Raw genomic sequence first — 16,728 nt, forward strand, 5'->3', positions numbered from 1 at the left:
TTGCCCGGGGGGGGCGGGACTGAGCCGCCCCAAAGCTCCTCATTGGCCTGGAGCGCCGGCGCCCATTGGCTGGCGGGGCGGGGCGGGGCGTTGCGGCCACCGTTGCTGTGGCGGCCGCGGCGCAGCGCCCTGCGGGGGCCGGGTTGGAGCGGTGCCCAGCGCCGCGTTCCGCTCCCCGTGCGGGCCGGTCACCGCCGCGTTCCCTGCGTTCGTTTACAGCGTTATGATCAGCTGGGCGTGTTTAGTTTGGAGAAAACTGAGAGGAAATCTCATTGATGCAAAGGCGGATGCCAAGAGGAGGTTGCTAGACTCTTTTCAGTGGTGTCCTGCGACCGGATGAGGAGCAATGGCCATAAAGTAAAGTTCAAGAGCTTTCCTCAACATGAAGAGAATTTCTTTATATTGAGGGTGGCAGAGCACTGTAACAGCCTTTCTCTGGAGGTTGTGGAGTCTCCCTCTCTGGAGGCATTCAAGCCCCACTTGGACACATTCCTGTGTCACTTGCTGTAGATGACCCTGCCTTGGCAGGGCGGGTCGGAATAGATCATCTCCAGAGCTCCCTTCTAACCCTAGCAATTCTGTGATTCCATGATTCAGGCTAATGGTTCGGGTAGATAACATTCCAAGACAGGCTGTCAGACAAGAAGTTGTTCCCGGGAACACAGCTCAAGGGTGAGCCCCGGAGCCAAGAATCGAGGCTGAGGCCCCCGGAGAGCTCCTGAGTGGCCGGGGAATCCATCACAACAGACGGCTCGTCTTTTCTTTGAGGTGGGATCAGAGTCAGGTTTTCTCTCTCAAAACATGAGAGATGGAACAGGACTCAGTGTGTCTGTCACACTGCCAGAGGAGCGTGCTCTCTCCAGGCTTTGCCCTACACCGCTGCTCCTTTGCGTCTCCTGAGTGAGGGCAGTCACACTGGCAAGCGCTGCTCACATCCAGGTGGACAAAATGCCAGCTCTTTTAGTGCTTGGCTTGACATGTCTTTATTAATATTCATTATTGTGAAGTTTGTATTAGGTTTATTTTGGTGTGACACCATAGTCAGAATACCATTTCATTTACTTTACAGAGACAGAATAACAATGACATTTTATAACAGCTGTTATTCTGGATTTCTGTTGGTGTAAATGAGATCTGAATTGGCCCCTCTTTTTGGAAATTATTAAGGATAATGATAAAATGAAAATTAATGGGTCAATATTTAAAAAATAAAACCAGTATTAAAATAAGGATGGTATTGAACAGGAAGACAATAAAAGGGCTTTACAGTGATCTCAGGATAAGCTGGGCTCCAGTCCAGCACAAAGCTACATTTATGGCAAGCAAATACAAGCCCATTACCTCTTGGGGCATTTACCTGCTTTTCAAGGTTTTTTTCGTTTCCATTTTACAGATTGTGACACAACTGGGATCAAAGCAATTACTTGTAAGGTCTTCACTAGCTTTTGAAGAATTTTCAGACATTAAACAGGCCTGGTATGGCAAGTCTCAAAAGAGCTGTTCTTTGCCCCACTGTGGTACTGGTACAGCTACTGCAGCAGTGAAGAAAAGAAAAAACAGTAAATAAATATGACTCCAGGGCAGAAATCAATTGCATGAGGAGTTTCCGATTTGGACAGAGCTAATAGAATATTTTTTTTATCTCACCATAAAACTGAAGTTTGCTAGTGGAGAAATCTTAATGCACCATACCCAGTTTTCAAATGTTTTGTAGCCATTCTTTCACTAGTTTCTGAATTTCCTATTCTATGAACTGATATTCATCAGACACTGAAGTAAATGAAAGCCAACGGTCAAATTTTCCCTCTGTACTTTACTTCCTGCAAAAAAAATGATTGAAAAGGTGATGTTCCCTACTTGGGGAAGAACTTAGGTGTTTCTTTGGTTTGGTTTTTTTGGTGAGTTTTTTCCCCCACCTTTTTTTGCTTCCCCCCCTGTCCCCCTCCCCTCATCAGGACAATGCTTCACACCTTGTGGATAAGTATTTCCTTCAGTAATACTGATAAAATCACTGTAGCACTGAGGTGCCTAGAAATTACTCAGTGGAGAACAGGTTAGAATCCTTCATTTAGGCTTTTATTTTATCAGCCTAAATCTGATTATTTTGATGGAGTGAGGCAGAGTTATGTAAAACTTTAGAGATAGAGCCTAACAGTTGTACTTCATGCTTCATTTCATTTACATACAGAGAACCACCAAGTCTGATTATCTGAACCACTTCATCTTCACTTGTTTTCTGCTTAGATAATTTGAGCTGAATATTGATAACAAAACATGCACTTCACAGAACAACTGTAAAATTGTGTTGATGCATAGGAAACAGTCCATTATTTCTGTTTGCTTTCGTTTTTGAATAATAGCAAGAGTGACGTGTTCATAAGCAGCTGGCTAGGGAGACTGTAGGTACCTAGGAGAGGCAGATAAGATACCAATTCCTTCTGGCTCTTCCTGAGTCTCTAGGAACCGAAAAATGGCTTCAATCTGTGTGGTTAAATAAATGCATGAGTATTGAACGTATTACATTGAACATTCTCTTCAATTGTTTCTGCCACCAAAATGAAAATTTACAAAAGATGCAAGGGCCTAGATCATCCCAGGTGCTGTTGATCCTTATAGGCTGTTAGGAGAAGCATATTCTTTGTTCTGAAAGGATCAGGATATGGTGGCTGTAAGAATAGTTTCTACCACTCAGTACATAGCTTCCTGCAGCAGTTCAGATTACTTTTTGTTGGCCTTCTTAGGTAATGTGATCCACACATTTCATTCTCTTCATGTTAAAAATAATGAATTCAGGCTACTTTATTAGGTTCAGTTCTTTCCCCTTACACTGATTAGTACGAAATATAGAGCAGAGCAATAGGATGATACTCAAACTTTCATTTTATTAGGAAGTTATAGTAAATTTTAAAAAAACCTTACACACAAATACATAAAACCTTAAAAAATAACAAGACGTGAATTCGATTTCCTATTAATATAAATGCAAGACATCTGTGGTTGGGCAAAGTGTAAGTGCATTCTCTGTGAGTGTACAAACTTATTTAATAAAAAAAAATCCGAAAACATCAAGACTCTCATCCCAGAAAACCTATGGCTTTAAAGTGTTTCATTTCATATAATTCCACAGGCCAGCATCTCATGCTGAATTATACTGAACACTGGAAGTGAGTTTGTTATTGACAAATATATTTGTTATAGTAAAATAATACACTATCACAAAAAATTGCCAGCAGAGTATTAAGTTTCCCAGAGAGATTTGTCATTGAGAATAATTGCACTTAACCTGTAGGATAATACTAGTAGCTAACACTATTTTCTTTGTTATTTCAAAGCATTTATAATTTTCTTAACAAAAATCCATTCTATCCCCAACACAAAACATTCACTGAATGCAGATTTAAGGTAACACAATATTGGACTTCAATTGTGCAACTTGAATTTCCTCTTTTTACTTATATACCAGAAACATTAAAAAAATTAAAAATGAATGATCTGTGCAAAATGGGAAGTCTTTATGTAATAACTGATACCTCATGCAGAAGAGGAAATAGTATCAAAAAATTATGGTCTAACAAGCCCTGAGTCAATAATTTCATTGAAAAGGCAAGGAACATGAGTGCTCCAAGTTTTTCCTATGTATTGGTGTGTATTCAAACCAGACCAGTATTTAATTAAATCATATTTTAAAACAGGCAGTTCGTGCAGTTTCTAACATACAGGTCTTCAATGTGCTTCATTCCTTTCAGCAGACTATATTTAATACTCAATTTCATTTAAGCTGTCTGGATAGCCTGATGAGAACTGAATTTCTTCCACTTCTGGAATACAAAGAATGAAGAAATACTGTAATTATTTTTATTTTTGTCATACATAAGAATACTTACTGCAGAATTTAATTGGCATGCTGGATTTAAATGGTATTAAATGGTCATGTGGTTTTTAAAAAATTTACAGCCACTGGTTTACTAGTTGAGATTCTGAGGATGATCTCACATCCTATTAGAGGGTAAAAGTTCTGCACTAACCCAGCAGCCTGATACTAAATTCAAAAGGAGACTCAAGGGAAACATCACTCACCCACAAACAAGCACTGGGAATTTCAGGTGTCTCTTACAAAGTATCTTGAAACTTACCCAAACAAGGTCCTGCCTGGAACAGAATATCATCAATAGCAGTGTCACTTCTTATTGACACACCACGGATTGCCTCAAAAATAATCTGTAAAGTGAAATACAAATTTTCATTAATCCAAATGGTGGAAGGACTGAAAAAAATAATAGCCATGCAACCTATTCAAGGGATACCCTTTATCCCCTCCTCTGCTCTCCCTTCCCCTCTCCTTTCCTCTGCCTTTCGTTTTCCCCTCTCCTTGGACAGACCTCTGGCTTTGCATCATTCCTTCTCCTTGGTGCCCCCTTAGAAAGATCATCCTACAAGAAGCTGCCATTTCATCACAGCTCAGTAGCTGTGTCAAATCTTGACAGGGCTACAGACAACTGAAGGAAAAGAAATTACACAAATGATCTTGAAAAAGCCCTACCACTACTGATAAAAAATGATAGCATCTAAATTTAAGTACTTTAAAATAGCATTTAATACATTTAAATATGTTTGAATTCATAACTATTTTCCTACTTGCCACTTATTCATGTCTTTAATAAATCCCTCCCTAACTTCATTTGTAAAATGTTGCATTATTTCATGTTCTTCAGGTATCCATTCAATGCCACCTACATTTAAACATTTTATTGTAATTTTTTTAAACAATACAAAACTTGGATTCTAGTACATACTTCATTTCAATATTCCAATTTGACTGCTTCTTGCTTTTTTTTCTTACCTGGTAGTTTGTATCACTTTCATATTCTATCAGTCCCCTTAGCCATGAGATGCTTTGTTCCCCTGTCCTCCTCCACAAAGGTATTTCTTCATCATCCCCTTCCTTTTTTAGATAAACACTTAATAATCCAGTCCCAGCTCCATACATATGATAGAAAAATGTCAGGCACTGTTTTCCAGATGTTCCTCTTAGTGATCTTGAAACTAGGTATGCTCTCTGTCCATAGACCATGTTAGATGCCTCTATATACATGTAGTATCCTTTAAAAGACATAAGTAAATAGTAGCAAAGTAGGATACATTACGTTGGAAAGTTCATTATGCTCAATATACTCATTATATTAAAGAAAACCCCATGATTGAAACTATTTTGTTAATGATTCACAGAATTTCTGCATTTGTGAACTGTAATATTTGAGATACTGTAATAATGGTGTGCTGTAATAACGCTGGGTTTGAATTCATAAAGCCAAGAGATCTAGTCTTTATAACAAGTTTATAATATGATTCAGTCTTTAGAGAAAAAGGCAAGTTATTTTATTATGCTGTAATATGAGCTTTAGGTTTTGATTTTTAACTGAAGGTACTTCTATGCATAGTGAACAACAAAGTATTGGAAATGGATTGCACTAGGTTTGGTACAAACCAGCCTGGGAATTCTCCAATACACTGCATGAATTATGGATCTACAGCTGTAGATAATGTTCCTTTTCATGTTCTCTCTTTACTGCTGCTCACCACCAAACTACAACCTTGCTGAGAGGAGATGTCTTCACTAGGGGCTTGCACAGAAAATAGGACTCTTGAGTACCACAAGGTACTCTCAACTATCCACTGGCTGCTGTTGCTGCTCTCAGCATTCTGCCTGTCTAACTGATCCTTGGGAATTCCCACTCCCTCTGAAGGCAATCTCACCCCCACGACTTCTGGTGACAGACAGACAGGTAAAGGGACAGACCACAAAAAGGGAACACTGGGACTGCATGAAGAGTTCCTGCATTATCTGAGTTCACTGTCTGCCGGCAGAGCGTACATCTCAAAACAGAACAGTTGCTTTATGCAGCAGATGGGATGTGGGGATGCTCCTCAGTCTTCTCACACACTTCAGTTTGCTCCAGCTGGTGATATCTGAGTGATGGAATGAGGGGCATGAATTTGCCTTCCACCAGTTCATGGCCTGAACTCTTAAAACTTGGTTATATCTGTTGAAATATGTAGCCACAGAAAAGAATCCAAAGGAAGAATATACTACAGCTGCTGTTGCACCAGGAATTGCATTCTGATAGAGGTTGATTCATTGGAATTCTGAGACAGCTGCAGGTACATCTGAGGGTATGCTTTAGGCTATGGTTGGTGGTGATGCAGTTTTCTGTGCCATCATGCTAATGGGAGTCCTAAATACTTGAACTTGCACACTAGTGAGCTTGTGGAGCACATTTTCAAGATAAAGGCTTGTGGGATCTCTTTTATTCTTCATGTTTTCTTCTAAGTTTGAACCCAAAGTGGTTCATACAGAAGAATCCCAGCCCCTTGCACAGCTTGCTGTTAAGAAATGAACTAAGAAATAATCATTCACAGACCAGGCTTAAAAGGCTCTCAGTTTTAAAGTCAAGCTATCAGCCTCACTTCTCAGACTACTTAATGATCCACGTAAACTGAAAATAGGTCTAAAGTCACTTTCAGGGAATATTCACGTAAGCCGGGAGTTTGGAAGGAGCTTTTTCTGTGAGATCTGGACAGTCATCCTCTTCTTTTATCTCCTAAGGAAAAGGCTACTTTGGGACATGACAATCAAATTATTGACATGGCCTAGAGATAATTCAGATTAAATGTCATATTCTCAAAACCACGCATGAGTTCCCTGTGTAATGAGCTTATTTAGTTTGATTGGTAACTTTTCTGAATAGAAGAGCAAAAGCTTTCTCTATCTTCTGGGTTATAATTTAAAATATTTAATTAATACTTTTTATTAACTGCCAAACTCTGTTCTGAAAGTTCAATGTGGAATTTAACTCACCTACCCCAGTAGTGTGGTCTCCTTTTGGTCCAGTGTAAGAAGTGGGAGTTGGACCCCTCTTCCTGTGCCAGCTCCCACGACCTTTCTTCTTCTGGGTAAACACACACTCATCTTTTTCAAAAGTGCATTCTCCAGGAGTGGGCAGCAACAAATCTGTAAGGAGAGGATATAGTTTAAAACTTCAAATACGTTCGACCGATACATGGAAAGATTGCACAAGTAATGTATTGCATTTCCTCACCTGTTGACATCAATTACAGCTACCTGGCAATGCTTACAATAGTTACAAGCTTATACGAGCTACCTTCAAACTGTTGTATAAAATTTAATTTAAATCTCTTCACATCTTTGGGGAAATCTGTGCCCTAGTCTAGCTCAGTAACTAGGATTCACTAGTCCTAGGATTCTTTAAAACAGTTTATTAGTCTTCACAATAGTGTTTTGGACTAGATGATGTTATGAGATCTTTTGGTTTTAATGGTTGGATTCAATGGTCTGAGAGGTCTTTTCTAACCTTAGCAATTCTATGATTCTATAACTGTTATAGAATTACCAGTGTAATTTTCTTCACTGTTTTGGCACCCCAAGCAGGTTAATAAGTCCCAGCATGTATAACATGCATAATAAATGAGCATTGTCAAAGACTGGAGTTTCTGTGAACTGAAATCACTGCCACATTTAGTTGTCCTCTGTTCCTTTGGCACCAGACTCTACTGCAGCCTACAACATACCACAGAGCTGCAATTACTGGAGTATTTTCATTATTTCAATTCTATTAGATCATACAAAAGGTGATATAATTCAGGTGCATGCCAAGAAGCTTCTGTCAGGTAATCCTAATTTGTCATTCAGAAGGAAACATTTTGAGCTGCCTACACCTTTTGAAGAGGAGGAAGCCTTGATACCTCTGGGGCATTTTTCAGGCATTTATTTTGCTGCCATCAGAGACAAGCCATGGCATGACTCTACACCCAGATACCAGTTCTGCAGCTTTGGTTCCTTTTCCAATTACTTAAAAATTACAGCAAGACAACTGTTGGAAATAGTTTGGAAAAATGGCATCTTGTTTTGTACATGTGACTTCTCTCTGTTTTTTAGCCTGAATGCATAAAATCCAATCAAGATAGGTCATTAAAAAGCTATTAGGATCATTGCAAAGGCATGGCTTTATTCCAAAGAGGAACGGGATTGTAGATTGTGCCTGCCTCATGAGAACTTTTTTAAAAATCAGGATACAATTTTGTATTGTCAAACCTCACAAAGCCACAAAAGGGGAAGTTTGGTGAGTTCAGAGAGGTTGGCCTGTGCATGTCAGAGGGTAAAATTTTGCTGAAAACCATTCAGTTTCTCTCACTACAGTGGGAGTCTTGGACTGCTTTTCTATGTCTTCATCAAAGAACTGCAGCTCAGGTGAGGCTGTGCCTTGACCTTGCACAACTATATTTCTTGCCTAAAAAAAAAAATTACGCTGTGTTTTGAAAAACACAGAGTTCATTCCTGGCTTCTTAAGGACCATTTGAAAACTACTTTTCACTCAGTTGAACTGTGAGTTTATTTTAATGCCCTCAAAGGACCTTTCACCTATATGCAACTGCTCTGGAGTCACTGAAATTGATTAGGAGTTAGCTGGTACCCCTGTGAGCAAAAACTGGTCCTTGCTGGATGTTTGCTACTTTGCAAAAATAGGATTTATGCAATACTTATTGGGGGAAAAAAAAAAAAAAGAAAAGACAAGAAACCACAACAGGATGAAGTCAGCTGTAGGACAGGCTTGGAAAATGAAGGTGTATGAACTCTTCTGAAAAGGATAGCAGCTGTTGGATGACAAATACACATGGTCTTACCAGCAGCCTGGCAGCTTCCCAGGCTCAATGATACATCATCCAGTGCCACAAGTCCACAGTCCCAGAAGCTTTTACACCAGCTAACAAAGACAACCTGTGATACAGGAAGGAAGTGTCATGTATAAAACCTGGCACTGTTAAGAGTCTGAAATGTTAAGTGTTTTTTCCAAATGCACAGATAATTTTAAAATCTACAGAACAGGAATAATGGATGCACTTTGCCTTGGCACATTCTGCCAATGACTGAAATATCAATTCTAGTGGGGACTAAATGTATGTTTTCAATGTAAAGAAAATATTTTCTCACTTTTGTAGGCAAATTATGTATATCTCTATGTAATTCCCACTTTACTAGAGTATTTTTTTGTCTCTGAGAAAACATGACTCACTGAGGCTGTGTTTTTTTCTTGCCCAACACCCAACATGAACAGCTCAAATATCTTCAGCTATCTTATCCTGAAAACTAGGAGGTTTTAACCATGGAAAAATAAATTTGAAGGAGTAATGTGGAGTGATGGACAAAAAAGGCTGTGGCAAAATACAAAGAATAATAGAGAGGAACTCAAACTACTGCACACAATGGGATTATTCATAAATGACTCAGTGCCATGACATCGTAGCGCAGGAGACTTGAAATGTTATGCATGATTCACAGTGCTCATCTGAGTTTGTGGAGGTTAATGAAAGCATCCAAGATCATTGATTTGAGTAAACATTAATTCTGCCATGGAAAATACAAGTCACTCATGAGATAGTAAAATAAAATGTAAAGGAACCTCTAAGACTCTCAGTTGCCCTTCTGCCAAAATTGACACAGATTTCTTTGAATTACGGTAGACACATTAGGATTTATTTTATGAAAACACTGCTGGCGGTTTTCTTGTCCTAACTACACCAAACCATCTGTCTGACCACTGGGGTTATGACCATAATTCAGGAGGAGTTTTTCAAAACAATTCCTTTGTGTTGAGTTCTATTCTAGTGATTGCAGATGGATTACTGTCACTTCTAACTGTTTAATCTTCTGGACAACACCTCAGTTGCATATTTGAGGTTAAATGCTGACTGACAAGTTTCACATGGGTACAAAACGGCATTCAAAAGTTGTTAGAGCATTATTTAGTACGTTCTCTTCTAGTAGCCTTGGTAACACTTTCAGTATGGTACTTACATGGTATTTTGCCAGTTTGTTTTGCTATGTAGTATTTATTGACTCATTTTCTTATAATAACAGGAACTACACCAAAAACTTGGAAGGGCGTATGCATTATGCTGTGCAGGGAGGAGCAATTTTTGAAAATCTTCAATTCAGTGCTCCCAAGCCGGATTATTATTGATTATCTGTCTTGTAAACTACCACTGGTATGGAGTTAAGGAGTGCCCCTGCACAGAATGCAAAACTGCTCAGCATATGGTGGCCTAAACCTCACACCTTTTTTTGTTCTTTTCTCCCCACTGTGGAACTGTATCTTAGCCTCAAGGTTTAACAGGACAAAAATTTTTTCATACTTTATAAATTCATTGTCAGGACACAGGGGCAATCCCTTAAAAACAGTAGCATCTCTTGGAAAAAAGCATAAAATAAGCATAAAATAAGATACTGACATTGGGTGAATACCATTGGCCAAAATTTTAATAAATGTATTCTGGTGAACATTTGTAATGAACTAAAGACATATTATAGCCCTAAATCCATGAATCTTCAGAAAACCACGCATGTAAGAGTGAAGTCAGTCCCCATTTGTGAAATAACATTTCCACACTGTGGAGTCATGTTTTAAGCGATGCTTTAGTACTGACCTCATTGGGAGCGGGATTAAGTTCTTTATTCTTAGATTGCAGTAATTTGTTCCGTACAAGGTGTGTAACTACCCATTGGGTCCTGGAGAAAGCCCTCCATTTAAAAAGCATCGCAACAATAACTGTGGTCTCTCAAAGGCCATTGAACCAGTAATCTTTGTACAACTAAAGGATCGATCTGGTTCAGTGACTTGTTCAGCTTTGCCATCTGTTGCTTAAGTTTCACTAGTTTTCCACTTGATTTTTGTGGTGTTGAGGGACACACTGCCATGAGCAAACTCTGTAATTTCAGGGGTGAAATTACAAAGTCTTCTACTTGGGAGCATGTACTTGTGAGTGCAGAGTTTTCAGTACTGGCTATAGCAAATCTACTGAAATTGTTACAGTCCCCTCAATTTATTTTGTTGTTACATTCTTGATTTAATTTTAAGCAATGGACTAGAACATTTTTATTCACAGGTCAAATTTATTCACTCTTCTTCTGTTTTAAATATACTTTTCTGTCATAAAGCAAAATATTTGAGTATTTGAACTTTACCTACCAAAATTGTATCAACTTAGATTTACAAAACTACTAATTTTCACACTAAGTCAGATCTCTGAATCCTTCTTGCAGTCTCAATAGAACTAATCTCAAGTTGCTTTGCATTTGTTCTTGTTTTGAATTAAAATATTTGCTTGGTCAATTTTTCCAAAATAAAACCTTATGACTTTATCTCATGCCTTGGAGAAGACAATAGGGGATTCTTTGTGCTGAGCTTTTTTTGTCATAAGGCATGGCAGATGAACAACATACTGATTGTTTCAAGCTAGGTAACAGAGATTCCTGGACTCTCATACTATTTTGGACGCTAAATTAAAAACACTATCCAGTGAAGGCAGTTGTTGCCCGTGTTACTGAAAAATAAAACATATCTGTCATGTTTCTTTTTGTTCCAATAACAGGACATGGCTGGGGAGTCAGTTTCCTTCCAAACCATTGCCCCAGCTTAGAAGCTGGTTTGTTTATCTTGCAGTGCCTAATCAATGGTCCTGGCCTTCAGTCTCAAAATATCAATAATCCTTTCTTAGCACTTATCCTGGATGATATGAGGTATGAGCAATGCCAGATGAAAACGGCCGGTTGAGCAAGCTTCTGCTAAGACACCACATTGGGCTGTGCTGCAGATACTGGGTGAGGTAGAAGGGACTTCTCATCTTTAGCACTCAGCTAAAGGAATTAAAGCTCACACGCTTATAAAGTTAATCTGCTTTTAGAGGAGAAGTAATAGGAGGACATGCAGTAAGGTACCTTCAGTGTAAGGAGGGATAGTGGGAAGCTTGCCATAGAAGGTTTGGTGGGAGCTGGACTGAGAACAGGAGAAAAGAAGATGCCTATATGTTCCCTTGGATCCCTATATGTTCTGTGTGTTTTCTTTCCTCCTTGTTTATCCCAGAACATATACATCTTGCTCAATTAGAGAGCCAGATCAGCCAAACAGAAGAAAAATATGCAAATAGTCCAAACTGGTGACTTAAAAGCAACCTATGCCTCTGCAGCAAGGTAATTTATTTTTTCCATCCTAATGAATATTCCTAGTTTAAATGACACACTGTAAATCTGTGTAGACACAAAACTCAGTCTGTCACTTAGACACATTCAAAGTTCAATTTCCTAAAGAAGAAGAACAGTTATAGTGGAGTCTCACATGGGTTTTTTTCTGAGAAGCTACTGTTTTAACTTCTTCACAGTGACACAAGTATTACAAAATAAAAAAATAATTGGAATACTAGAAACAAAAGTGTGACCTGACAGGAATAAGCAGTCAAGATGTTTTCACACAAGACAGGGAGCCTGACTTTTCAGTCAGTTATGCAAATAAAGAGCTTACATATAAGCATGTAAGCCAAGGACTGGCCACACAGGGGATGGGAAAACCATTTTGACTGTCTCAGGGATTTTCAATACAGATGTTTTAAGTGTAGACCAAATTACTCATAGCTAGCTTAAATAAAACTAGATTTTAAGTGGCTTGTATTTCTTTGGCCTAAACAGTCAGAAAGGCATTTATCAAGAATTCAAGTAAGCCAAAATTAGAACATCTGCGAGCTTCTGTCATTTAAAACAGATTGATTTAAAATGACACTTGCCAGGCAAGTTCAGTTTCTTGCCATGTAAATACAATTGGCTTCTATTGGAAAAATAATGTAATATGAAAGCTTCTACGTAAATAATTGGATAACATTGGTAATAAGCTTGCGACAGTTGAACAAGTATTTTTGAAAACCTTTCTTGTCCAAGGGCAGAAACAAACAATGAAAGAGAAACATAAAGCTAACAAAACAACCTAGTGCCACAGGCTGTTTATCCTACATCTCCTCTTGCTGGATTGCACAGTAGAGAACACTGCCGGCACACAAATATACACAGGACACTGATATTGTCATCTGTCCCTGACCACCCTCACAGATTTCCACAAATCTACTGTAAGGGCTCTATCCTCATTCCCATTAAACAGTTTCCTGACCATTAAGGATTGGAGATTCCAAAAGGAGATGTGTAATATTTCATGCAACATATCACCTTGCTTAGCAAGTAAGAAGATGCAAGGCATTTAGGCACTGCTTCCTAACCTAAGTAACTTTTTTCAGTTTCCAGTACGCTGTTTCCATAACCACGTATTAAGCACCACAGGAACTGAGGTTCCCACTTAGCAGCACTATCCTACTGTTCCCAAACTAACTCTACCATTCTTATTTTAGGCATTTCTGGTGACTGTCCTTCAAGAAGTTTTTCATTTTAAAAGGTAAGGGAAGGAATGACAGGACTGTTCTATAAAACTGCAGCTAATTCCAGCCTCTTTAGGGTGCATACCTTATTGTGGGAAGACCAATAAAGGTTTTGTTGGAACAGGAGGGGGGAGGAGGAGGAGGAGGAGGAGGACTAGAGAACTGTGTTTTTTACACTAGTGACTTGATCACAGAGATCTAGGTTTTTGTTTATCCAAGATTAGTTTAGTCATTTACCTGTGACTTGAGTGGACAAGCAGGAAATACAGATTTCTTGCCAGCAAAGAGAAATAAATGCAAGAATAATTTAACATTGAGCATCACCATGGTGATGATGTGAGAAGAAAGGTCCAAAGATACTCCGATCAAGTACCAGGAAGGCAGCAGGGTGATAATAGATATTTAGGGAAAACAGTACAAGAAACAAACCAGCACTAAAGCTTTTATATTATGTCCGACCCAAAAAAAGCTGAAGAACTTACTGAACTGGAGGTCACGACTGGACCACTGTGGTTACAGTCACTGTGAGGTCCATTTTCCATTATTTTTTAAAATATTTTTTTAAATATATGTCTACTATTGGCCTCCACAGCATCTTGCAGGAAAGTTTCTCACTATTGTTCTGAGAAAGTCTTCTCTTCTCTTTGTTTTAAAACATGTAAATATTCAAGTGCAACACAGAGTCACTTGATTTTCCTTTCTCACAATTGCAACTAAAATTACTTGCGGAGGATAAGAGAAAGCAAGCAGATAAACTCAAGTAAAGAGAGTGAGGAAAAAACCGTCAAAGAGGAGTAAGAGAATACTTAAGCAATGAAAAAATAAAAATGCAGCCACAGCTAGATAGGGTAGTAGGATAGACTGTTATGCCAATTACCTTTCTGAGGATTTGATTTTGAACTCTTTGGGAGGTTCAAGCACTATTTTACCAGGTAATATTGCAAAAGCTTGCATGATGGATAAAAACCACAAGATGTTTGCTTTCAAAACCTGAGCTTCAGAATGGTAACCCAAATCTAGCAAAAATGAGCAGATTTGATAAAAGCAGACCCAACTGAACTCAAACCTTCATTTTAATCTAGGTACTTGGACTTCGTTGTGAAGCTGCATAAGAAAAATATTTTTCCATGCTGGTGTTTACCCACATACACATGCACACATGCGTGCACGCACGCGTGCGCACACACACACACAAAAAATATTAAAATGTAGATTCTTGCTTCACAGTTCATGTGAGCTTCTCAAGGATGTAAATGACATGTCAAATTTTCTTCCAGTTAGCTCCTACATTTTCCTGACATGTATTAGCATGGAAGATCAATTTCAGTACATTCTATCAACTGAAAATAATCTATATAATTCAGATTTAGGTTTTCATGCTGCCCTTAAAGAGGCTTATACAATAAACCATGAAGGATTTAAGTGATGTCAAAAAACATTAGAAATTTTTTTTGTATTTCTTTCTTCTCACACTGATTTCCTGGGTACAGTATAAATCAATATAATGAGACAGTGCTGCAAGTACAAATTAGAAAATCAGGATTTTAAATTCCCTGCCTTTTCACTAGCATTATCAGCATGTGTATTTACAGTATGTGCACACACACACACCTATATATAAATATAAATATATATGCACACAAACACACATATATGTATGCAGGTATAGACATTTATGACTTGCTTAGCTGGATCATACCTGCCTAGCCTTTAAAACATTTTATTTTCAAAATGTCATATTAAAGCCAGCTGGCCAGCTTCATATTTCCTGCTCACAGAACTCAAGCCATCAACTTGTGCCAGACTGCAGTTAGCTAATTCAAAAAGAACTTGCAAAAACCGTTACAGAAACCAAGAACTGAAAATCTGCATCTTTTTATTGTCCTGATGCAAACAAATATGCTATCAAAATTAAAATGTATCAGATGGATTTCATATATTTTTCAAAGCTTTGGGAGTAGTATTTGTAGGAGAAAAAAGATGAAGGATGTGAGTAATTGGTTATTTTATAGCAATTGTTTTCTGGCTGAAAAAATAATTTTGACCTTCAGGACACATTATCATTGACTTGACTGGCTGTTAAGGAAGTGCCAGGAGACTCTTTACTGTTTCCACATGGGCTGACCTGATCCAAAAGTGGCTCCTGGTAACCAAGAAGATGCTCAGCCAAACTACTGTACAACTTCTTACCATCCAAGTCTACATATGATACATCTCAGGAAAAAATAAAATAGGCTCATCAGTCACTACGTCTGTATTAGAGGAAAGGTGGCAGCCCTATCTTATTTTGAGACCATCTCTCTCCACTGAAGGACTGTTTTTCACTTGTCTATAACATTGCCAAGACACAATGATCTCAGCTCAGATTTTCCATGCTAGGTCCTTGGTACAGCCTTATTTTGGAAGATTTAATTCAAAACAGTTCCATCATTTCCGAGAACAAGGCTAGGAAAAAGGGCTTATTTTGCCCCTATTAAACAAAAAAATTCTGTGAAAAGCTTGAGCACTCCAAGGCTTTGGAGTAGAAGCAGAAAAGTGTCAAGAGTCTGAACTTTATGGCAGTGCTATCTTTTCTGTCAAGTCATTAGTTTTTGAGAAACTAAAATTTGTAAGAAATGGGACAAGCAGGGCAAACAGAATGGAACATGAATAATATTACAGGGAAAAAAAAATTGGATTGTCCAGAGCTGAGAGTAAGATGAGGACTAGGGTGGGGGGCAGAGGGGTGATTCATTGCCTATGGGACAGGTTAGATAAAACGAAGATGCCTCAGTGAGGATACAAGAGACATAAGGGCGGATTGCAGGAGACAGGACAAAAGAGGTCAAGCTTCTGTCATGTCTCTCAGCACTGTCTCCCTCCAGAGACAGAAGCGTAGTCCCTAACTTGCTGGTTCCTACCACTCCTTTCTACCAGCCAAAACATGCTCTGGTACACCTCCAGGGCTGCCCCACACTGAAATGTGTAGCGTGGTTTTTGCCAGCTATTTCACCACTAGGCAGACACATCTTCACAGATAACTAACCTGAGTGTTTACACAGTACCACACAGTAATACTTTGTTTCCTTCTGTTGCCTTGGAAAAGAAGAAACAAACAAAATAAAGCATGAAAAGACTTTTAAAAGTATTAAGGCTGAAGAGCTGGACATGAGATTGCAAGGAAAAGTCAGAATCAAATTCACTGTGCAACTGCATTTGAGCCTACTTCTAAATATTATGGGCAGACAGTCTGTAACTACACCAGGTTTTCACCCTCTGCCTTAAGCAGACATGCTTAAACTTTGGCAATATTTGTATTTTTTATGCTACCTTCCCATCTGTAATACACCTTGATGTACTTTTCCATTTAATATGTTTCAGAACTTCACCCATTTTGTTCTGTTTATCTAAGGAAAACCTTATGAACTTAACCCCCTGTCAAATACAGTTATTTAGCTAAGGGGTGCCTAAATTATGGTT

The 16,728-nt window shown here is 38.6% G+C and overlaps 1 protein-coding gene across 1 annotated transcript in view; it reads right to left on the reverse strand.

Annotated features, from left to right (window-relative positions):
* Positions 1-2,862: 2,862 nt before the first annotated feature.
* Positions 2,863-16,728, reverse strand: part of MAMDC2 (MAM domain containing 2) — a 55,395-nt gene continuing 41,529 nt past the window's right edge. The window contains exons 9-13 of the mRNA XM_054283236.1: positions 8,701-8,794; positions 6,857-7,009; positions 4,841-5,100; positions 4,134-4,218; positions 2,863-3,818 (exon numbers count right to left, since the gene is read on the reverse strand). Of these exons, the coding sequence (XP_054139211.1) occupies positions 3,757-3,818; positions 4,134-4,218; positions 4,841-5,100; positions 6,857-7,009; positions 8,701-8,794 (654 nt within the window). The 3' untranslated portion in view covers positions 2,863-3,756. The remainder of the gene's footprint in view (positions 3,819-4,133; positions 4,219-4,840; positions 5,101-6,856; positions 7,010-8,700; positions 8,795-16,728) is intronic.

This window comes from Melozone crissalis, unplaced genomic scaffold (assembly GCF_028551555.1).
Source record: "Melozone crissalis strain CALT ecotype California unplaced genomic scaffold, PUWL_Pcris_2 ptg000036l_1, whole genome shotgun sequence".
Classification (NCBI taxonomy): domain Eukaryota; kingdom Metazoa; phylum Chordata; class Aves; order Passeriformes; family Passerellidae; genus Melozone; species Melozone crissalis.